The sequence below is a fragment of the Lepidochelys kempii genome, chromosome 10 (assembly GCF_965140285.1).
Source record: "Lepidochelys kempii isolate rLepKem1 chromosome 10, rLepKem1.hap1, whole genome shotgun sequence".
In the NCBI taxonomy this organism is placed as follows: domain Eukaryota; kingdom Metazoa; phylum Chordata; order Testudines; family Cheloniidae; genus Lepidochelys; species Lepidochelys kempii.
In genome coordinates, this window is record NC_136389.1 from 73,831,776 (window position 1) to 73,856,522 (window position 24,747).

At 43.3% G+C, this 24,747-nt stretch overlaps 1 protein-coding gene across 7 annotated transcripts in view; it reads left to right on the forward strand.

The window, feature by feature from the left end:
- Positions 1 to 24,747, forward strand: part of MCTP2 (multiple C2 and transmembrane domain containing 2) — a 161,587-nt gene that overhangs the window by 16,532 nt on the left and 120,308 nt on the right. For 5 of the 7 annotated variants that reach the window (XM_073304233.2, XM_073304239.2, XM_073304236.2 and 2 more), the window contains exons 2-3: positions 13,503 to 14,045; positions 24,183 to 24,245. In XM_073304233.2, coding sequence (XP_073160334.2) covers positions 13,575 to 14,045; positions 24,183 to 24,245 — 534 coding nt within the window. In that variant the 5' untranslated portion in view covers positions 13,503 to 13,574. Of the gene's footprint in view, positions 1 to 8,458; positions 8,663 to 13,502; positions 14,046 to 24,182; positions 24,246 to 24,747 lie in introns of those variants that run through there. The other 2 variants (XM_073304234.2, XM_073304241.2) reach the window with 2 other exon arrangements.

The following is a 24,747-nucleotide window of genomic DNA, read 5'->3' on the forward strand; positions in this document are numbered from 1 at the left end:
CATGGCTCATGAAGCCGTACACAGGCAGCCTGGACAGTAGTCAGGAGCTGTTCAACTACAGGCTGAGCGAGTGCAGAATGGTGGTAGAATGTGCATTTGGACGTTTAAAGGCGCGCTGGTGCAGTTTACTGACTCGGTTAGACCTCAGCGAAACCAATATTTCCACTGTTATTACTGCTTGCTGTGTGCGCCACAATATCTGTGAGAGTAAGGGGGAGATGTTTATGGCGGGGTGGGAGGTTGAGGCAAATCGCCTGGCCACTGGTTACGCGCAGCCGGACACCAGGGCGGTTAGAAGTTGTCAGGAGGGTGCAGTGCACATCAGAGAAGCTTTGAAAACCAGTTTCATGATTGGCCAGGCTACGGTGTGAAAGTTCTGTTTGTTTCTCCTTGATGGAACCCCCCACCACCCTTGGTTCGCTCTACTTCCCTGTAAGCTAACCACCCTCCCCTCCTCCCTTCGATCACCGCTTGCAGAGGCAATAAAGTCATTGTTGCTTCACATTCATGTATTCTTTATTAATTCATCACACAAATAGGGGGATAACTGCCAAGGTAGCCCAAGAGGAGTGGTGGAGGTGGGTAGCACCAGGAGGGGTGGTGGAGGAGGGAAGGACAAGGCCACACAGCATTTTAAAATTATAAAACTTATTGAATGCTAGCCTTCTGTTGCTTGGGCAGTTCTCTGGGGTGGAGTGGCTGGAGGCCCCACCACTGCGTTCTTGGGCATTTGGGTGAGGAAGCTATGGAACTTGGGGAGGAGGGCGGTTGGTCACACAGGGGCTGTAGCGGTGGTCTGTGCTCCTGCTGCCTTTCCTGCAGCTCAGCCATATGCTGGAGCATATTAGTTTGATCCTCCAGGAGCCTTGGCATTGAATCCTGCCTCCTCTCATCACGCTGATGCCACCTTTCAGCTTCAGCCCTCTTTTCAGCCCACTACTTACTCTCTTCAGGCCACCACTTCTCCTCCTGGTCATTTTGTGCTTTCCTGAACTCTGACATTATCTGCCTCCACGCATTCGTTTGTGCTCTGTCAGTGTGGGAGGACAGCATGAGCTCAGAGAACATTTCATCACGAGTGCGTTTTTTCCACCTTCTAATCTTCGCTAGCCTCTGGGACGGAGAAGATCCTGTGATCCTTGAAACACATGCAGCTGGTGGAGGAAAAAAAAGGGACAGTGGTATTTAAAACACATTTTATAGAACAATGGGTACACTCTTTCACGGTAAACCTTGCTATTAACATTACATACCTAGCACGTGGTTCCTAGCCGCTGTTTGTACAAGCGTAACTTACCTTTGCTTGGAACCAGTTTAGGTGAACTTAAAGCACTGTCCCCTCTGTCTCCTAGGGCTTTACACTGGTGCAGCTATGCCAATGCCTGCCACCAATGGCAGAAATCGTGGGGAAATTCTTTATATAGACAGGGGCTAAACTATTTCAGCTTTCACGTTGAGGGAGCTGGAATGTGTAAAGTTGCACTAGGTTAGGCTTCAGTAGAGTTGCCTTTGAACTGAAACCAGTATTAAGACATGTGAATAAAGAACATCTTCCTAATAGCCTCTGTTTGTCATTTGTTGGTCTTTTCAGCTACTTATTATAAGAATTGTTCTAAATGTTGAGGAGTGGTTAGTCGTAGCTGAAAGCATCCTAACTTAAGCATATGTTCACAAAGCTTGGTGGCAAGCAAACCGACCCTTTATTTTCACTTTCATTGTATAAGCAAATTGAATACAACAATTAGAATATTTATGAAAGGTATAACAGCAGCGTTCATGTGCTCAATTGCATATACTTGATTTTTACTGCTTTTGAGGGTACTTCTTAAAAAGTTTGCTGGGTAATGTTTCAGTGTAAGCCTACAGGTTCAGTTTATCGTGTTGTTCCATGGGGACTGGTGGCAGTAGTGGGGTGAGTAGTCAGAATGAATATGGCAACACATTCCACAATGATGGTGCATCATATTGTAATTTAGCATGACTCTCTGCACCTATTTACTAACAATTTGCACTTGTAGAAGGTCTTCCATCTGAAGGTCTCAAAGCACTATATGCTAGTGAATTTAGCTTCACGACACCCCAGCAAAATAGTGAATAAAGATGAATTAGTTTACATAATTTATCTAAACTCTCAAATGAGCCTTTTGACAAAACCCCTCACGAGCATTTTAAGGAAACTTAATAACCAAAGTAATGTTCAGTTCCAATAATCAGAAACAGGTAAAGAGAGAGAAAATAAAGTGGGAAAACGTGATCAATATTTGTCTTGGCCCAAGGTTAACTATGGAGTGCCCCACATTTTCCTACTAGGACCAGTGTTGTTCAATATAATTATTTATGGTGTGGGAATGGAAATAAACAGAAGTGGCAATATTTTTACATGACATAATTATTTAGGTCAGTGAACACTGTGAGGAAGCTCAGAGGGACCTAACCAAATGATCACATATGAAATGCAATGGTGACAAAGTCAAAATAATGTAAAGTAGAGGGAATAATATCAACTACTTGTACATATTCTAAATATACTGTAACTATCCAGGAAAAAGTGGAGAGCTCAAAGAAAACTAATTAATGTGTTGAGATGGCCCCAAATCAAACATAGTGCTAGCATACCTAAAGAACAGGAGAGAAAACGCTAAAAATGTTTAGTTATATCAGTTAATGGCGTGCTCTGACCTTAAGTACTATGGTGAGTTCTGATCACATTGTCTCAAAACAAAACAGAAAAGCAGAAATAGAGAGGGTTCAAAGCTAGGAGACAGAAATGATTAGAGGCATGGAAAGCCTTCTGTATGAGGGGAGAGAGAAAACGTTGGGACTATTCAGCGAGGCTCTGAGTGGGTATAAACATAAATAGTATAGAGATGGGAAATAGGAGAAAGGACACTCCTATTTATTCTAATACAGGAAAAAACCCAAGAAGACATTCAATGAAATTGAAAGGCAAAAAAATTAAAATTGATCACAAGAAATACTTTTTGTGCATAATAAGCCTATGAAACTCCTTGCTACGATATATCATGAATGCCAGAGAAGAACGAAGGAGGAGGTATTGGGGCTGAGGCTCTGGCCCTGGACAGTTTTTTCTCTGCATATGTGTGATTGCTTAGACAAGATTTTGTGATGATGTTGGCACCAAGCATTTGAAATTTACAGCAGGAAAGAAAACTTCTGATCTACGATGGAAGTAGAATATATAGAGAATGCTGAAAGTATTGAAAATAAGACTAAACTTATTATGAGCAAGTGAGAACCTGCTGCTGTCTGTTAAATTATAGTTACTGTCCTGCTGCTAAAGATGGTGAGTAAAAGCAGGAAAAGAAAACACTGGAGAAAGTAAGAGCAGGCTGTTTTTTTGGCATTTGCTGTAGATCACAGTAATCAGTTAAGAGAAATGCACATATTTATAAAAAGACACTCCGATGAAGTGAGCTGTAGCTCCCGAAAGCTTATGCTCAAATTTGTTAGTCTCTAAGGTGCCACACAAGTACTCCTTTTCTTTTTGCGGATACAGAGTAACACAGCTGCTACTCTGAACCCTGGCACATATTTATGCAATTCCACTGCAGCGCATTGTCTCGCCCAATGTTGTCACTGGAAAGTTTGTCACTGCTTCATCAGAACACAGCATTGTGGTGAGATGTTATTGGGATAATCTTTCTTTACTTCTTACTGTGATGCTCTCTCGGGGCATCTAGAATTGTAGTCATGCAATTACCTTTCTGCGTTATCAAGAGGGATTTTTTGGTGCTTTACTGGATGGTAGCTCCCCACCACCCCAGTTTGGGAGCCAGCCAAACAAACTCCTTAGGATTCTGCCAGTCCTAACTTTGCCTTGCAGGTTAACCCTTGGTGTACTTCAGTTCCCAGTCTCTCTAGAACAGTGTTTCTCAACCTTTCCAGACTACTGTACCCTTTTCAGGAGTCTTATTCATCTTGTGTACCTCAAGTTTCACCTCATTTAAAAATTACTAGCTTATAAAATCAGATAGACAAAAGTGTCACAGCTCACTATTACTGAAAAAAATTGCTTACTTTCTCATTTTTACCATATAATTATAAAATAAATCGATTGGAATATAAATATTGTACTTATGTTTCAGTGTGATAGTGGAGCCTGTTCTTCACTTGTGAGCTTTGTCTGAAGCCTAAGCGCTGACGCTCAGGGCTGAAGCCTGAGCCCCGGTGCTTGGGGCTGAAGCATGTAGCTTAGCTTCGCAGGGTCCCCTGTGGGGTGGGGCCCTGGGCAGTTGCCCTGCTTGCCAGCTCCTATGCCAGTCCTGCACTTGCGATCCCCCTAAAACTGTCCTGCGACCCCCATGGGGGTTACAACCACCAGGTTGAGAAACACTAATTCTAGATGAGCAGAGTACCCCCTGGAAGACCGCTGCGTACCCTGAGGGGTATGTGTACCCCTGGTTGAGAACCATTGCTCTAGAACAGTGGTTTTCAAAGTGCGGGTTGCGACCCAGTACTGCGTCATGGAAGGTAAGGCACTGGGTCGGGGCAGCTCTGGTCAGCACTGCCGACCGGGCAGTTAAAAGTGCTGCCCAGCTAAGGCAGGCTAGTCCCCCCCTGTCTGGACACCGCGCTGCGCCCCGCAAGCGGCCAGCAGCAGCTCGGAGTCCTGTAGCCCCCCCCGCCTAGGAGCCAATGTGCTACTCCCGCCCTGAGCACTGGCTCCTGGCCAATGGGAGCTGGGGAGGCGGTGCCTGTGGGCAAGAGTCGCGCGTAGCCACTTGTATGCTCCTCTGCCTAGGAGCTGGACCTGCTGCTGGCTGCTTCCAGGTTGCAGCGCGGTCCATGGTGCCAGGAAATGCAGGAAGCCTGCCTTAGCACCCCCGCTGTGCCACTGACCATAAGCTGCCTGAGGTAAGCACGTGCCCCACCCTTGTGCCCCAATCCCCTGCCCCAGCCCGGAGCCCCCTAAACCTGCAGCCCCTTTCTGCACCCCAAACCCCTCATCCACAGCCCCACCCCAGAGCCTGAACCCCCAGCCCAGTGCCCCCTCCCACACACTGAACCCATCATTCCCGGCCCCACCCCGCAGCCCTCATCCCTGCATCCCAACCTTCTGCCCCAGCCCTGAGCCATTCCCAAACCCCTCATCTCCAGCTCTGTTGGGTTGCGGGCATCAACAATTTTCTTCATCTGGGTAGCCAGAAAAAAAGTTTGAAAACCACTGTTCTAGAAGGTCTCCCTGCAGCATTCAGCCCCTGTCACTGGATGCCCACAGAAATACCAAATTTGCCATCTCCAAAGAGACAGACTATACCTGCCTACTGGCTCATTTGAGGATGCCTACCTCACCTTAATATAACAGCACTGATAGGAATTTATAATAAAACAGGAATAAGTTTATCACTTACATCTGTTATTTATTAATACTTAGAGATAATAGAAACAGAAATGGTTACAAAACCACAAAAGTATAATGTGTGTGTAAGAGACTACATGTAACCTCAGTAGGCTCCAAGCTTTGTCTAAAGCAGTTTTCTCACCTATAGCTGATTCTCAGCATCACCAACCCCCATAGTTGGGGTTCCTCTGTTCATAGATGCAAAGAGCTCTATGTCTCCTTAGTGATGAATACCCAGAATGTCTTTTTGCTTCTGCTTATGTTCCCCAAGATTTGTTGTCTTTGTCGCCGGGTTCAAGATGAACCCTTGGGGTTAAGACTCCCGTGTCTTCCTATGCTGATTTTACATCCTCATATTAATTTGCTCCTCCTGTTTGACCTCTGATGCAAATGAACTATTCCTTGTCTCTTGCATCATCAAGCTCAGTTTACATTATAGACGGGGAGAGAACTATCTTCCTTCTTGTCTGGAAAAAAACCTGTTTCTCCCTTTCATTGGTTACAGACTTTAGAGCATAAAATCAGTGTAATTCCTCATATAGTGGTAACACATTTCATAATGATATTAATGACCATCATGTTACTGGTTTTCATCTGGTATCTTACACAACATTCTTTCTAGATAAAAAACAACAAGGAATCTGGTGGCACTTTAAAGACTAACAGATTTATTTGGGCATAAGCTTTTGTGGGTAAAAAAACTGCTGCTTCAGATGCAGGTAAATATTATGACAGCGGTGTATGAGGTGTAGTGAGTTTGTCAGGCTTACTAAGAGTTGCTGACATGCAGCAATGAAACACTAATGGGCCTCTGTGTCACTCACTTACTCACTCCCTAACCTCTTCCTGCCCTGTCTTGTCATCTGTCTTGACATTTGGTATTCTGTAAACAATTTTGTGCCTTGGGGAAGTAGGAAATTGTAAAACTATGGGGGTTTAATGCTATCAGTGGCTGATACTTTTTATGTCCAACAGTGGGGTACTTGGGTCAGTCTGACCAGTGCTTGTAATGTCGGAGTACTGTATTGTGTTCATTAATTTGATGTGTGCTGTGCCAAGTTTTTTCAAACATTCCTTGGATTATATTGTCATTAGGGAAAAAAGTGACATTCCTTAGGTTGGTGGAACAGATTTTGAGACACACTGGTCCACTATTCTTGAAGTATTTTGTTTTTATGGTGGTGGTGATGATGATATGGTATAAATTATTGGGGAAACACTTTATTCATAGTGTTATTTGTAGAGTGCTATATACATTGATAAGGGACTGCCCCATGGCAGCTATCGTTCAGATGGCCCTGTTCTACAAATACTGTTTACCGAGTGAAGTGCTTACTATCATGAATCCTTTCATGGAGAACTATGCCTGGTAGCGTTTGCAGGAGTAGGTTGTATGTTCAATAACAAAACAAAAGCAAACAAAGACGACAAGCCGTGGTGAATAGTCAGGAAAGTGTGTGTGTATGTGGTGGGGAATAATGGAAAGGGAATAGGAAACACAGCTCTTTGAAGAGCTTTGTTCATCTAGGGAAGCAGATGTTATGAACTGGTCCTGTCTTTATCAACAGCATTTTGAATGTGACAGGTTTGTGTGTGAGAGAGCAAGAGAGAGCCAGCAAAACAGAAGGTGCTGGATAAAGATGAATTTGAATTTCAAAAGTCTTATTTTATGGCATTTTCTACAAACATGTTTGGCCTGGTAATTCTAAAATGATGTAATATTGGAAGTGGAGGCCCTATGACTGTGAATGGCCCATCGTGTTTGAAGGTGGAAAGGTTTCTAAATGAGAATCGTCAACAAAAGCAAGCTCAGTACAGCCTCCTATAGTTAAAGCATTGCACTGGGATTTGAATCTGGTCTCATTTGCTGGCTCTGCATCGACTTCCCTGTGTCCTTTGGCAAGTAATTTAGGGCCAGATTTATTTATATTGTTCCTCCACACGAGTGCAGTGTGCTTGCTTCTCCCCTTGATTTCAGTTGGAGCTGTGGGCGCTTACCTCGCTAAAAAACAGGCCCCCTGGCCTCTCTGTGCCTCAGTTCCCCACTGGTGAGATACGGAGAATTCTTCCTACCTGAAAGAGGTGCAGTGATAAATTCATTTAGTCTTGATTTAAACACTGTTTTTGTACCTGGATAGCAGGGACCAGCAACCTTTGGCACCCGGCCCACCAGGGATAGCCGCTGGCAGGCCGGGACAGTTTGTTTACCTGCAGTGTCTGCAGGTTCGGCCGATCGCAGCTCCTATTGGCTGCGGTTCGCCGTGCCAGGCCAATGGGGGCTGTAGGAAGTGGCACAGGCCGAGGGATGTGCTGGCCACCACTTCCCACAGCCCCCATTGGCCTGGAATGGTGAACCGCAGCCAGTGGGAGCTGCGATCGGCCGAACCTGAAGATGCTGCAGGTAAACAAACCGTCCCGGCCTGCCAGCGGCTTTCCCTGGAGGGCTGCGGGCCAAAGGTTGCCGATCCCTGCTGTATAGCTATGTGGGTTAAGGGTGTGACTTTTTTGTACCAAAATAATGGCACAGCCACTAGTGGACAGTTTTATACCAGTACAAAAGTGCCATGCACCAGTATAGTTTGTTCACTTTCCTGTATGGGAATAGCTATACTGATATAGATACTTTTACACTGATTTAACACAAAAGCAGTATTGCTACCCCCCAAATGCTCACAAACCACGAATTAGGGTCCCCCCCCCCAAATCAAAGGAGTAGGTTAAAAATCATGAGATTTTAAAAAACAGAACAAAACAGGATTGTTTTTATTTTCCTTCTGACTGATAACAGTTTGTTTTATTTTAGCTGGTTGTAGAGTTTTGAAAATGTACAGTAAAATTGTACAAATGCGTTTTCCTGTGTTCCAACCTGCTGTAATTGTTCTGCCTCACACTTTTACAAAAATCTAATCCTCCCTGTGCAATTTATTAAGCTTCTTTCACTTATAGGGGCCTTACAAATGTCCAGTATATTGGTTTGCTGTTTTCGCAGGATGTGGTCAACGCCTTTCTCCGCCTCCCCTCCCCGCCCCCAAACTCATGGAAAAACCGTGCTTGCACACACATAGGTTGTTTGTTTCCACAAAGACCTGCTCTGAAAGGAAACCACTTTCCTGCTTGATTGCTTGGAATATCACTTATATAGCGAAAGCAAATCCTCCCAAAGGAGTTGATTAATTTATGAAGCATTTGATACCAGTAAGTGTCTCAGCCATTAAGTGCCTAATCCAAAGCTCTTTGGAATCAGTGGAAATCTTCAACAGGCTACGGATGAGACCCTAAGAGAATTACATGTACCTGAAGGTAGGTTCTTTGTTCCCTTTGCGTGTAAATCAGCTTTGGAACTGATGGAGCATTCTGTGCAATTTTTAAAGTCTGCCCAGGAAAGTGTGTTTGGGGATTCTTTTTTCTTTTTGAGTCAGGTTATTTGGATAATAGCCTGTTTCTGAGATTGCATGCTATTAATGCTGTAGTCAATAAGACTTGTATTGAGTTAGATCATTATTATTAATTGTTTATATTACATTAATACCCAGAGGGCCAATTTGGGATTATGGTCCAGTTGTGCTAATCAGTACAGCAAGGAAAACACAGTACCTGCCTGAAGAGCTGACAATCTGAAAAGTAGAGCAATGTGGAGGGAGAGTGACACCCTTAAAATCTATCGATGAGAAAGATTGTATAAGTATATTAGGAGGTCAGCAGGGACCCATATGATCATGTAGTCTGACCACCTGCATAACACAGGCTAACGAACCCCACCCAATAATTTCAGCATAAAGCCCATAACTTCTAATTGAGTGATAGATTCTAGAAAGACATCTAGCCTGGATTTTTATATAAATTTTCTAACTTTTTAAAGTTTTATTATTTCATCAAAAAGATCAGCATGTCTCGACTCTTCCTTGGCCTTACTGCATCGTCGTCTGTCTGGCTGCGTGTTGGCACCGCAGCAGAAATGGGTCTGGAGGGGAGAATAGTGGCGTTATGCCTCAGAGAGCATTGCATGCATGAGGGGTGTGATGAAAGGATGTTCAAAGGTGTTTGTGGGAGGAGTTTTACAAGTGAGCGATTGAGGCTGGCGTCATTGGCGGAGAAGAGGAAACAGGGTGAGGGGTAGGGTGATGCATTAAGGGCTGTATCCAAAGCCCATTGAAGTCCATATAAAGAGTCCCACTAACTTCAGGCAACTTTGCATCAGCCTGTGGGAGACCAGGAGTGGATATGTAGAGAGGGGCAGAGTTTAAAATGTGGATTAGTGGTTTGTTAATCAGCAGCTGGCTGGTTAAATTAAGTATATTCATCTCATTTCTCCAGCTGACAGCCATAGCTTAGTTTGTAAAGTAGTGTATGCAGAGATGAGTTCCCTAAGTATGCTGGCCTCAGTTATTAAATGCTCCATGGCCAAACTAATTGTGTTCTACCTCACAACTGTGCTGAAGTCTATTAAAATGTCTTCCTCCCTTAGTCCTCTCAGAGGGTCTGGTTTTGGCCATTCTAAATGAAATTAAAAAGTATTTCTGATGTGACTAGTCTCTCTGATATCAATGGGGCTATTTCAGGGGCCTCCTGATTCAGCGGATGCATTATACTAGGAAGTGGTGATGGAGAGCAAGCCTGCCTCACACTCACCGTGCAACAACAGCTCCTGTCCTACAGGGCTAGGCCTGACTCCTCGCTCTGGGCCTCGTGATCTGGTGCACGGGGTCACAAGTGGCAATCACTCAGATTTGGCCCCACCACCTCTCCATCGTGATGGAGGAATATGTACTACATGCATGAAAAAGGGTCTGCAGGATCTATGGCTGCGGGATAAGTGTTCGAACAAGTTTTACTCTGTGTGTGTGTGTGTGTGTGTGTGTGTGTGTAGATTAAAGTATGTCTCTTTAATCTAATTCAGATGGTATTCTACAAATTCATGCTCTTCTTGCCTACAGGCACCTTGGATTTATAGCTCTTGCTGTGCCAAACTTTCAAAGTGGTCTCCTCCAAAGAATAATTCTGACATGTAATGGTGTGTTTCTGTGGGGAGGGAGGGACTTCCAGGGACAATAATGAGTGCAGGGAATCTAGGGACAATAATCAGTGCAGAGAATGTTATTAGCTGTGCATCAATTGAAGCCTGGATTACTAGATTCTTGGGTGTTGCCTTGAGCCATCACTGTTCATTCCACCTTGACTGATGAGTGGCAGTCCTCAGTGTTCTGTTTATGAGTTGGTATACTGGGATGCCCAAGAATTTGCTGAAAGTTTTAGATACTCTCCACAGAGCTATCTCCTGCACATCCTATCCTTTTTGGCCAACATATCTAAAGTACTGCCCCATGCTGAAGTGTCAGTAGAAAAGGTTTTAGAACAAATTGATACATTAGACAGGAATAAGTCATCAGGACCAGATGGTATTCACTCACAAGTTCTGAAGGAACTCAAATATGAAATTGCAAAACTACTACCTGTAGTATGTATCCTATTGTACAAACAAACGTCTGTACCAGATGACTGGAAGCTAGCTAATGTAACACCAATTTTAAAAAGGGCTCCATGGGTGATCATGGCAATTACAGGCAGGTAAACTTAACTTCAGTACTGGGAAAATTGGTAGAAACAAATGTAAAGAACAGAATTACCAGACATAGATAAACATGATTTGTTGGGGAAGAGTCAACATGGCTTTTGTAAAGGAAAATCATGCTTTACCAATCTGTGAGAATTCTTTTACGGTGTCAACAAGCATGTGGATAAGAGTGATCCAGTCAATATAGAGTACTTGGCTTTCCGGAAAGCCTTTGACAAGGTCCTTCACCAAAGGCTCTTAAGGAAACTAAGTAGTCGTGGGATAAAAGGGAAGATCCTCTCATGGATCATTAACTGCTTAAAAGATAGGAAACAAATGTTGAAGCCTGGAGGAGAAGACAGGGATAGATCATTCCAACTACCCTGTTCTGTACACTACCCCTGAAGCTTTGGTACTGGCCACTGTCAGAGTCAGGATACTGGGCTAGATAGACCATTGGTTTGACCCAGTATGGCATTGCTTATGTTCTTTCAGGCAGGAAAGTGTGCACAGAAGCATTGCATTGCAGTTTTTTTCTCATGAAAACGTTACCATGCGTCAAATCTTTGTTTACAATATTTACTAAGCCAATCACTCTTCCAGATTACAGTACCTCTGGTTTCAGAGTGGTCACCGTGTTAGTCTGTATCAGCAAAACAACTGAGGAAGCCTTGTGGCACCTCAGAGACTAACAAATTTATTTGGGCATAAGCTTTTGTGGGCTAAAACCCACTTTATCAGATGCATGGAGTGAACAAAACAGAAAGCAGTGTAAATATTACAGCACATGAAAAGATGGGAGTTGTCTTACCAAGTGAGGGGTCAGTGCTAACGAGGCAAATTCAATTAAGGTGGAAGTGGCCTATTCTCAACAGCTGACAAGAAGGGGTGAATATCAAAGGAGGAAAATTACTTTTGTGCTAACGAGGCCAATGCAATCAAGGTGGACATCACCCATTTCCAACAGTTGACAAGAAGATGTGAGTATCTGCAGAGGGGAAAATTACTTTTTGTAGTGACCCATCCACTCCCAGTCTTTATTCAGGCCTAATTTGATGGTGTCCCATTTGCAAATTAATTCCAGTTCTGCAGTTCTTGTTGGAGTCTGTTTTTGAAATTTTTTGTTGTTGAAGAATTTGCCACTTTTAAGTCAGTTATTCAGTGTCCAGGGAGATTGAAGTGTTCTCCTTCCGGTTTGGGATCATCCTTCAGGATAAGTTGTAGATCTCTGATGCGCTAGAGAGGTTTTAGTTGGGCCTGTAGGTGACGGCTAGTGGCATTCTGTTATTTTCTTTGTTGGGCCTGTCCTATAGTAGGTGACTTCTGGGTACTCTTCTGGCTCTTTCAGTCTGTTTCCTCACTTCAGCAGGTGGGTATTGCCTCAAACAACTCTGACATTATAATAAAGAAGGCTGACCAAGGAGGTGCTGTAGTCAGCATGAATAGGTCGGAATATGAACCAGAGAGAGTTGCCTAGCAGCCTGACACCACATTCTACAGCCTGATCCCACTGAGGGCTACCAAAAGAAACTACATCATCTACTCAAGAAACTCCCTGAAGAAGCATAGGAACAAATCTACACAGACACACCCCTAGAACCCCGACCAGGGGTATACTATCTGCTTTCCAGTGCATCAAGGATCTGCAACCTATCCTGAAGGATGACCATCAGGGGCTCGTTCACCTGCACATCTACCAATGTGATATATGCCATCATGTGCCAGGAATACCCCTCTGCCATGTATGTTGGCCAAACCGGACAGTCTCTATGCAAAAGAATAAATGGACACAAATCAGACATCAAGAATTGCAACATTTTAAAAAACCAGTAGGAGAACACTTCAATCTCTCTGGACACTCAATAACAGACTTAAAAGTGGCAAATTCTTCAACAAAAAAACCTTCAAAAACAGACTCCAGTGAGAAATTGCAGAACTGGAATTAATTTGCAAATGGGACACCATTAAATTAGGCCTGAATAAAGACTGGGAGTGGATGGGTCACTACAAAAAGTAATTTTCCCCTCTGCGGATACTCGCACCTTCTTGTCAACTGTTGAAAATGGGCAACGTCCACCTTGATTGCATTGGTCTTGTTAGCACTGACCCCCCCCCCACTTGGTAGGCAACTCCCATCTTTTCATGTGCTGTAATATTTATACTGCTTTCTGTGTTGTTCACTCCATGCATCTGATGAAGTGGGTTTTAGCCCACAAAAGCTTATGCCCAAATAAATTTGTTAGTCTCTAAGGTGCCACAAGGACTCCTAGTAACTCTAGCAGTTGTCAAGTTGAATATTTTAATTCATAAAGTTTGATAACCCACAATATCAGGTTTCAGAAAGGGGAAAGAGTGGAAATGGCCCACTTCTGATGATCCTAAAGGAAATGGGCCTCACATAATCTTAACCATCATTCCTTAGTATAGGGCACACTTTCTACTGCTCATTCCCTTCTAATAACACAGTATGCTTTCCTCTTACTTGTTAGAAATGGACTGAAGGTCTGTGGGTGAGACATCATGAGTCATAATCCAGAACTGCTGTTCACTTTAACGATTTGGCTTTTATTCTTCTCACATTCTTTTTAGTGACCTTATGAATTACTGAAGTCCATTCAAAACCAATAATGCCAAGGAGCTGGTGACATCCCTGTTGCAGCTATGGATTTGGATAGATCCTCTGTCTGGGGATCCCTGAAACAGAAAACCAGGCCTTTGTTACAAAACTTCAACATAAAGATGATAAAGAAAAGCTCTAGAAAAATGGTGGCTAGAAGGCAAAGGCATTCCTTGGACCGACGCCTCAGCGTATCTGTGCCCGACATACTGGAGAGTGAGTCTTTCATAGGTGAAGAAACTACTTATTCAGGTTCCCAGGCCCTGTCCACCTTTATCCCCAGCACTCTTTCCAGCTCGGTCATGTCTCTCAAGAGCAGCAGCACTTCTTTGAAACGGGCAGGAGAGGACCTGCAATGGAGACAGCAGGAGGCTGTGCATACGGAGATCAACATAACTGAAACAGAAACGGAAGTCATGTGTGGATCAGAACCCAGGCGGAAATCCAGCATTGACCTCTTAGCATTGCTTCAGAGAGCTCGCCTGAGTGGTGATCTGACAGAAGAAATGACTGAGGTAAGGGGCTTTTGGATAAGCCAGGGTAAGTAACCATGTCAGAGTTTGCATTCTGTCCTTTATCTGGGTTGGTTATGAAGGGATGAAGAAAGGCTAAAAATAAATTTTTAGGTCAGTAAAAATTAACGTATATAACTTGAGAATAAATCCTATTCCAAATTTTCCCTTTCATATACTGGAAAGTTCTAAATGCCACATTGGAACATTGTTCTAGCATCTGGCTTTGGCAAGTGCAGGATACTTTTAAAGGCAAATTTTTGAAGGTTCTCAAAAGAATGATCCCTTGATTCAAAAGTGTTTGAAGGCTTCTGACCTTCAAAATATGTTGCTCTCTGAAACATTTGGTGTAATACTTTCTTTGTTATCATAATATACTGGTTTCATCAGATAGCAAAGACCCACCCAAACCAGATTGAATAGTAGAGTGGGAGGGAGAGCAAGGTAAACTCTGCCTGAAATATGAGCTAACTGAAATAACTCGATGGCGTACAGTGAACTTGTTGGATTCTGCTCAGGAATTTCATTCAAGTTTTCATTACAGGATGATCAATCTGGTTAAAAGCACAGACAAAAGGGTTTTCTAACACTCCCATTTAATACTCATGGAAATGAGAGACTACCACTGACTGCAGGAGGCATGTGAACTTTGTCAGTGTATCTCTGCCAGGGTTATTCAGTCCTGACTAGCATCACCACTTGCCTATGTGTGTGTGTCTTTACAATATGTGTCATTAATACTACTTACTGACCTGTTCCATTGCTGTCCTCCTGCACCATTTAAGCTCCATTTTCTTTTGAGTCAAAGTGGTATTTGCTGTCTACAGTGAGATTCAAATAGAGCGAAGAAACCTGGGCCATACCCGTATCTTGCTAAACAGATGTTTAGTGTAGTGGCTCATGTTTCAAAAGTGGGGGCCGTATTCACACAAGCTGATGCAGAAAGTGTAAAACACACCTCAATGAACCCCTGCCCTCAAGTATCCTATATACCAGGAGGGATTCATCTACAGAAAAAGCTGTTCCTCCTGCCATCCCACTTGCCCCTTTCTGGTGTTTCCTACTCTTGGGGCCTTGTACCCGGGAGTGAATCCCATTGTCCCCGTGAGTGAATCTGGTCTACTGCTCTAGCCTTGGTAGTGACCTCGTCTAGTTACTGGTTTAGTCTAGAATGTGGTTTAGCCCCCATCCAAATGGTTGCCAAGCTTACAGTTAAAAATCATTGTAGCTGACATTGTGACAGTTCCTTAGGGCTGTTCCCTGTCCATTGCCAGGGCGCTAAATGTTCTGCAGCCACAGAATCCAACCCAGGCCACAGAAATGTTCTCCAGAACTTAAGCGTTCAATTTAAAACAAACAAACAAAAAAATCTGTCCCTTATGGTTGCAGAGATAAGTTTCCAAGTGTAAGACAAGTACTAAACCAATGCAGTGCTGTGTTCCTGAAATCTGTCCGTTAAACGATAACTTGGAGAGATGAGAACTACTCCATTTATTGTAAATAACTATATCGTTAGCTGTTTCACTGCTGTTCATTCTAGCCGAAACATCCAGTCCCACAATCCCAAATAGTGACAAAATCCCTGATTTTTCCCTGATGTAGATATCACAATTTAGGGGTGGTTTACATTAGAGAAGTTGGGGAAATGGTATAACCAAGACATTTTATAATTGCACTATAAAGTTGTAATGACTTCTGATATATATGAGGGATATATTTACTGTTCTAACTGAATAGTGAGTTCTAAAATGCCTAACCTGTCCTGGCTGGAGTAATTATCATTATTACTTTTATTATCATATTGTACTTTGTACTACTTTAAATAATGACAATCAAATAATAATATTTTCCTACAATGTAACTTTAGCTTGTACTAACTTTAGCAGTGCCAGTTTAAAAGTCCATTAGCTAACACATAACTTTAGACACTGGGCAGATGAAGGTCACTTATTTTCAAATGTATTTTTAGTTCTATCTGTAAAATAACTTAAAATTTGCATGAAAATAAATGTAGTTCCAACTATGATACCAATAACAATTATGTGAGTCACATACATGATTGTGATCAGTAAACATAAATGCCAAAATAATTTAGAAAAATAAATTCCCTTTCTTCATAAACAAGAAAAAAACTTAATCACATATGTTAAAATTATGTTTTTAGTTTAAGACAATTGACTAAAATAGAGTAGATAATGGGAATAATACAGAGTGTGTCTGTTAGAGAAAGTAAGCAGATTTTATTAATGTTTGTTTATCTGTACTAAAGATAGTGTACAAAGTATCAAACTTGTGTTTCTGATATCTGTGTTAAAGCTCTAGAACTGATACCTCAAGGTTTGGGATTGGGAATAACTTGCTGTATTATCTCCTTTTTGTTCTAAATTTACATATAAACTTTAAACATGGCTTTAATTGGAGTTTGTATATATATATTTTTTTCTTTATATAACAATTAAATACAGTGCTCCTGTCAGCTAATTCCTAAATTATTATCGGCAAAAACCCTAGAGTTTTCAGGTGCCCAAGTAGTCCATGGAATCATGGCTAAAGTTTCCTCCGAGCCCCCCTGTCATAAATATAAAGGGAAGGGTAACCACCTTTCTGTATACAGAACTATAAAATCCCTCCTGGCCAGAGGCAAAACCCTTTCACCTGTAAAGGGTTAAGAAGCTAAGATAACCTCGCTGGCACCTGACCAAAATGACCAATGAGGAGAGAAGATACTTTCAAAGCTAGGGAGCAGGGGTGGGGGGGGAGGAAACAAAGGGTCGGTCTGTCTGTCTGTGTGATGCTTTTGCTGGGAACAGATCAGAAATGCAACTCAGAACTCCTGTAAAAAGTTAGTAAGTAATCTAGCTAGAAATGCGTTATATTTCTTTTGTTTAATGGCTGGTAAAATAGCTGTGCTGAATGGAATGTATATTCCAGTTTTTGTGTCTTTTTGTAACTTAAGGTTTTGCCTAGAGGGATTCTCTACATTTTGAATCTGATTACCCTGTAAGGTATTTACCATCCTGATTTTACAGAGGTGATTCTTTTACCTTTTCTTTAAAGAAAAGTCTTCTTTTAAGAACCTGATTGCTTTTTCATTGTTCTTAAGATCCAAGGGTTTGGGTCTGTGTTCACCTGTACAAATTGGTGAGGATTTTTATCAAGCCTTCCCCAGGAAAGGGGGTGTAGGGCTTGGGGGGGATATTTTTGGGGGAAGACGTCTCCAAGTAGGCTCTTTTCTGTTCTTTGTTTAACACGCTTGGTGGTGGCAGCATAGGGTTCAAAGACAAGGCAAAGTCTGTACCTTGAGGAAGTTTTTAACCTAAGCTGGTAAGAATAAGCTTAGGGGGTCTTTCATGCAGGTCCCCACATCTGTACCCTAGAGTTCAGAGTGGGGAAGGAACCCCAAAATCTGAAATGGTGCTCCGGGTGAGCCAGGAGTGGCCAGAGGGCTGCAACAGGGCCACGGGATCTGGTAAGATGCAACCCCAGTGTGATGGTGCAAAGCCTGCCTTGAGGCACATGCTGAGCATCAGGCACCACAAGTCACAGCAGTGGCGCAGAAGGGTGGCAATATACCATATACCACGCCACACTTATTATATGCCGCCACTGCTGGCGGTGGTGTTGCCTTCAGAGCTGGGTGCCCGGCTAGTACCCGCCAATATCAGGCTGCCCTGCCAGTGATTAATTTGTGCCAGGGCTGAGCTCTGGCATCTCTTTTTCATTTCAAATTAAACACTGGGGGAGGCAGTGGGGCCCAGAGGCGATGGGGTGGGGGGGAATCCCAGGGAGACCAAGGGGCCAGGATTGATGGGGGGGCACCAAAATAAAAGCTTGCCCAGGGTGCCATTTTCCCTAAGGCCAGCCCTATTCTTATGCTCTAAAACAGGGGTGGGGAATCTTTTTTTCTATCAGGGGCCATTGACACCCAGAAAAAATCGGGCCTCACACAAACAGAAAGCGAGGGTCTGATCCAAAGCCAAAGTCTTTGACTACCCCAGTCTTTGGATCAGATGCTGTGATGCAGTTCTCACCATAAATCAGCCCTACCATCCCCTGGTGCTGTCGTGTGGTCTTCTCTGAATTTCCCCCGGTTTGTCAGTATATTTCTGTGGGGCCCAGAACCAAGTGCAGGATCCCTGGGAGCATGGGGGAGGGTTCCTCCCCAGAACTGGACTGAGGGGGCTGTCCTCTCCCTGTTTTGGGGTGGGTGGCCCAGTGGCATAGCCAGGACGGGACACTTGGGTGGGCCCTGACTTTTGGTGGGTGGGAAATGATGGGGGGGGGGCAGGAGGAGGGTTTGGGGCTGCCTCCCACCCACCCCTCCAGGCTTCCTTGCAAGGGGCGATGGACACTCTGGGCAGGGGCTCCCCAGGGCCCCAGGCGCTCACCCAGCTCTGAGAAGAGACGCTGCTCTCCAGCAGCAACGGCTCCCTCCCACCACCCTGCACCGGGCCTGACTCCCCAAGGGCAGGTCTACCTTTTTTGAGCATTCTTCTGTTGCTGATGGGTCACCCACTTGCTCGCCCACCTGCCACTGGGTCAAGGGAGCATGCTCAGGAGCCCCAGCCAGTTGGGGCCCCCAGAAAAATGGGTGCCCCCACCTGCTCTGACCCCCCTGCCCGGTGCTTCTGCCGGGGAATGGGGTCAGGGCACGCGGGGTCTTGCCTCAACCCCACTCATTCAGGCATTTCAGAGTTGCTGCAAAAAAAGAAAAAAGGCACCCAGTCTATAAAATTATGTATCTCTTACTATGATCAAAGAGAAAAGGAGCTGCTAGAAAAGCATTCTCTGAGTACCCCCCTGCTTTGGAATTTGCTGCCCTGTCTTGGTGACCTTCAGAAGACCTTGCAAGGCTCCTCTTTTCTCTAGGTCTTTTGAAAACTGAAGTGTTGCTAGAGAGATGATATTTGGGGGAGAATGGATGATTCTTCAGTGTGAATTTTCTTTTGCTTGGGGGCTAGCCATCTATTGTCGCTATCTGGTGGTGGTTCTGTGTGTTATGTCTTACCCTTTTAAATAAATGTCAGTAGTGCCTACAGCCTGGCTAAAGTGCCTTTTTAAGTTTTCCATAATATATAATGAATATTTTTATCCTTGCATTTTGGGCACCCAATATTTACCAGTGAATGGATCACAGAAGTGTTTCCTCTGTGTGTCTTATTTTGTTAGCTTATTTAAAATGGTAAATGAAACAAAATACTGGGCTCCATCCTGCTGTCATTCACTCCATTGTAGTAATTTCAGGGACTGCAGTGGAGTGACTCTGGATTTACACCAGTTTAAATGACAGCAGAATTTGGCCTAATGCAAGGAGGATAGGCTTTGATGAGTGATCACATTTATTAGGTGCCCGCTGAAATGTCGTTATACTCATTATACACTTGAGAAGGGTGGCAGTTTGACAACCCTAAAGATGGAAGGCCAGTTTATCCACGGAACAGGTATATCACAAGCAGCAGCAGCCGTGTAGCCTTCCTGCACACACCAGTGTCCCTCAATTCTGATTTGGAGGGATGACCTCTAAGGATGAAAGAGAAGCTTGAGTTTAATAACCCATTTAATCACTGGCCTCTCTGCTGAGACACCCACAAGGGTGCCAATTAATGCAGTTGTTGGGGTTTCTTTTGAGACATGGATACTTTGGCATGGTAAATGGACTAAGACCACCAAGTCATAACTAGTAACAACTTTACAGTAGGTCACTAACGACCTGGGTCCTATCCCATTGCCTGCTTGTATCTCAACTGTCCCTCCAGATAAGGTCAGAGAAGATGGAGAGTGTAAGCTCTTTGGGGATAGGGACTGTCTTGCTGTGTGTCTCTACAGCAACAAGCACAGTAGGACTTCAATCCTGATTAGGGCCTCTGGATACTACCAGAATACAAATAACAATGATAGAGGGAAAATCTCTTCCTACATTTGAGCAGGAATTGGACAGCGCTTTATATTCTGGTTTATAAGGTGAATGACTAAGAAACATTAGCTATGTGAATGATGCTGATTTTACAGTTCAAGTATAGGAGGTCACAGGCCCACCGACAGCAATTCTGGGCCCCAGGGTAATTGCCCCCTTTGCCCCCCCCCCCATCAGCAGGCCTGGGAGGTCAAATTCTGCAAACCTTATTTGGGCAAAATTCTCCTTGTGACCTTGAGCACCTGATTTAACAGAAGTTTTCTCTGTTCCAGATTTGGCTCCCTATGTATCTCTTCTCATTTTGCACTTTCAGTCTAAATCCTTAAAAAATAAAAAAAAATGAATTCTCCAAGCTGTGAACCTGAGTCTCTCTTACCTCAGTGTAACTCCATTGACTTCAAAGAAGTTGCTCCTGGCTTCACTATTGATCAGATCAGAATCAGGGTTTGCATATCTCCTATTGCATATCTCCTATTGGGACATTCTGACCAAATGAAATTTGGACCAAAAATGTAAATATGAAAATTTTCATGACTTTTCCCCATTTCTGTTAACCTCTTTATATATAATAAAAAAAATTCCATTTTGGAAAAAAAGACTAAATATTGATGTTGCTCAATTTTAATTGCAAAAACTAACTTAGCTGCATTGTTGTTGTATAACACCAAGGAGTCAATGCCATGTTTTTAGGCATGCATATTCAAGAGTCTCAGTGAAATTAGATTTACTAGAATAATAGGACTATATGGAAACCAAATTATAACTAGTTTCATTATCTGAAAACTATAACTTTGTTCCAAAGATAGGATGCAAAATGTACGAGGAAAAAATAAAGGTTGACTTAATAATTTTTGGGGTAAGTGGTTTATCATAAATGGTATGCAGGTAGCAAAGAGACAAATATTTTTCATTTCACTTTTCTGCAATGTTCTTTGCTCTTCCATTTATGCAGTTTATAGCAAAGATGTAGAGCCAGACTATTATCAGTACAGTTGATGGTACTTGACAGAAATTCCTTAAAAGCCTCAGACTGCTAGAAATACTCTGTTTAAGGCAACACAATTGAGATTTTACGCACGCTAGTCAGAAAATTCAAAATTAAAGGTCCCCAAGCAACTGTAACTCAGCCGTTTCGTGTAGAGAGTCTATGTTGCATTATCTGATGATAATTTTGCTGAGTTTAATATGTGTTTGCAATGTGGCCAAGTTATGGTTATAGTGGGAACCATAACTTTAAATTTCCTGCCTATCATGCAGATAAAATGTCAGTTGTAATGTGGCATTAATGTAGTTTTTTCAATGCAATTTATTTTTTGAAAATTAAAAAAGAAAACTGAAGTGATTTAAGTTTTGAAGTATAAATACATTTGCATTTATTCAGAGTATTAATGTCTGTATGACTGAAAGGTGCCTGGGGCAGGAGCTAGTCTTTTTATTATGTTTGTACAGTGCTTAACACAACAGGGCCCTGATCGTGCCTCTATGCTCCATCAACATGCAAATAATAAATAATGATGACAGCACTTGAAAACTGATTTCTGGGCTGTGTGTGTGTGTGTGAGTGAGTGAGCGAGAGAGAGAGAGAATTCTGGGTCGTTTGTGTGTGTGTGTGTGTGGTGTGTTTAGGAGAGGGATATCATCCTTCTTAGCATTAATCTATGCTGAAATTCTGACCAATGTGATCATCCTGTATGAAACCAGTACAGCTGCCCTCTATGTTATGCCTCATAAGAGCAGAAGAAATCTGAGCAGGGACCTGTACCAGTGGCCATAGTGTTATCTGGGGTATCCTGACCCAGATGTCCACTTTTACCCCTACAAATAGCCTATCCATGGCTCAATGTATGAAGTCAGAAGCAGCGGAAGCCTGCTAAAAGTGTGTGTGTGTGGGGGGCCCACTGGTGCCTGAACTATGGCCCCTCCGCCATACTGCCCCTTCCCCTGAGGCCCTTCTCCCCAAGCCCTTGCCCCAGCACTGCCTTTTCCCCCAAGGCCCCGCTCTCCTCACCCCATCACTTGTCCTTATGGCTGGTAAAAAGTGATGGGGCCATGGACCCGTGGCCCCCCCCCCGGGTTCCAGCGCCCCTGCATGGAGTACTCCTAAGGTGTGTTTACACGGCACACCACTGGCGGCGGCATGTAAGGTACATGTCGCTACCTGCCTCAGTGAAAGCAGGCTGCATCCACATTGCAATATGTAGCTACATGTGACCGCTGGGAAAGTCTCTGGCAGGGAGGAGGCAGCAGGGTAGAGGCACCATAAGCAGGGAGCTGCCAGCACCTCTTCCCACTACCTCCCCTCTGCTAGAGCCTTTCCCAGCTGTGGGAGTCTTTTCTTGCAGTGGAGAAAGGCTGAGCAGCTGCCCACCCATGGAGCCTTTCCCCTCTGCCTACCCCCTGCCAGGGGCTTTCCCTGCTGCCGGAGCCTGGAAAAGGTTCTGGTGGCAGACAGGCAGCGGGATGCTACACTGCTAAAAACAGCAGTGTAGACGGGGGATGCACTGCTTGGATGTGTGTAGAGCTGTATAAGGTACGTACTCTAAGGTGCTATTTATACACTGCACACCCCCAAGCACAGGTAAGCGCTCTACACGCGGTCGTAAGATTTGTGCAGTGTTGACTTACCCATTAAACACTTGCAGATGCAAACTCTAGGGTTTGGAGGAGTCAAGCTTTGGCTGCAGAGGTTGCACCCTGTCCTTCCCTCCATGCCACCTCTTTTCCCATCTGCGCAGAAGGACCAGACCGCATTTTATTCAATCATAAAAGAAAATGGCGCAGAACGTGTTTTCTTTTTCCCCCCCCATCTCCTTGACCACCGTTGTCTCATTCATGAGGGAAACATGTTTTACCAAGTTAAAGATTGAAGAGTTATGTACATCACATGCCAAGTTTGAAGTTTTAAAATTTAAATGGCGGCATTATTTGAATTTCTAAGATTTTAGTTTGATTTCTTCTTTCTCCCTCCCCAAGCTTAGAGATCTCCAAACTAAAATACACAGTGAGATATTACAAAGATTTCCCCATTAAAAAACTATGCCTTTGGATTGAGAAGGTGAGTTAGAAATTTCAACCTGAAGTGTCGTTTCCCTTCCCCTTATCTCTAGTATGCTGTTGCTCCTGCTTTTTTTTTTTAAGCACCTGGAATTGGGACAGTGACAAAAAATATCTTGTCATCCATAAGTATAGCATCGCTAGGACAGTGTTGGAATGCAGAGTGGGAATTCACTAAATTGGTGGAAGTGTAACAATTTCTCAGTCTCTACCCCTCGTCCACACAGTCATCAGCAGGGTTTGAACCAGGAATCTTCATTACTGAAAGCATGGGCCTCTACCATTTGAGCAGAAGAGCTAATTCCAATAGCTGGAAGAACTAGAAGGCTCTTCTTTTCTGTGTGGACCAGCCACTAGAGAGTGAGGATAGCAATATACCATGTGACGTGTTTGTGTTAGGCCTGATCCACACCCAACTAGTGCCAATGCAAGTCTGTCAATTATAGCTATTCTGATACAGCCGCTAGTGTGGATGCAGTTGTACCAGGGTAAAGGTATCTTGTATTAGCATAGTTCATACTCCTTCTTACTTGTGAATAAGCTATGCTGGTATAAATACATTTATACCCGTATAACTGGGTTCATATTAGAAGGGTTGTACCACTTTAACTATACCAGTATAGCTAACTATACCAGTATCGCTAAAGTGGTACAACTTTTATGTGTAGATGAGGTCTTCTAAGCAGAGTTTGTGGTAAAATGGGAGAGCAGTACACAGTGAGTCTTTCAGGTGTCTGAGTGCCTTCATCTCCAACTGGCACCGATAGGAAGTTAGGAGTATTCAGCCCTTCCCATGTTCGGGGCCCAAATGAATGTTTTGTGGCAAAGGATATCTGTACTATGAGCCTCACACTTGAAACTGGCTCACCTTTCCAAACCCTGCCTCCATGCCAATGAAGATGTATTTTACAGTCACTTCCACAGAAGCACTAATTTATCAACTGTTTTTAATGCTACATTTAAGCACGCATAGTTGTTTAGATTTTTGGTTTACTGCCTGCTCCCTCCCACATCTGAAAAGGCAGAGAGCTGTTTAGTTTTAAGGGCATCTATATGTTTGATTCATATTAAATGGAGTATTAAGACCTGAGAATATTTGTTGTGGTAGGTGAGGGGAATCCCGATATTTCTTTTGCTTATTTGATCATCTTTTACATTTTTGTTTTTAACAGCATCCATGTGAAGGGATAGATCTGGAATCTTCAATGTCCTCTCAACTTTTTGATGAACAAATAGTAAGTTTATGGGTTTGAAATGTTTTGAATCCTGAGCAGACTATCTGGGAAAATGGGGGTTAAATTTAGATTTGGGTTCAGCTCCTTACAGATAAAGGGAATACTGTACATCTGAATCTTCAACTTCCTTAAAATATTTTGTTTTGTTTTTTTTGGTGTGTGGGAAGGGGAGGGTGAAGTGGTGTGAGACAATCACATGTCAAAAGAACTGAGGTACTCTAGAAAACAACATCATTTTCAAATGAGATTTCACATACAAGCTGCCACATTTTTCAAATACTTTTCAAAAGAAAGGGTTGGATACAAAAGAGCCTTCCAACTGTATTGCTTAGAGAAAAATCTGGTCCTAACAAATTGTTTGTTTTGGAGAAATGTGCTGCAAAAAGCACCAGGGTATGTATTCAACTACTTGGAAGATGTAGGAAAAACTTGGAGTGGATTTTGGGACTGAGGGATATTATTTGAATATGGGGGTAGAGCCATTGCAATGTTTATTTGGGCT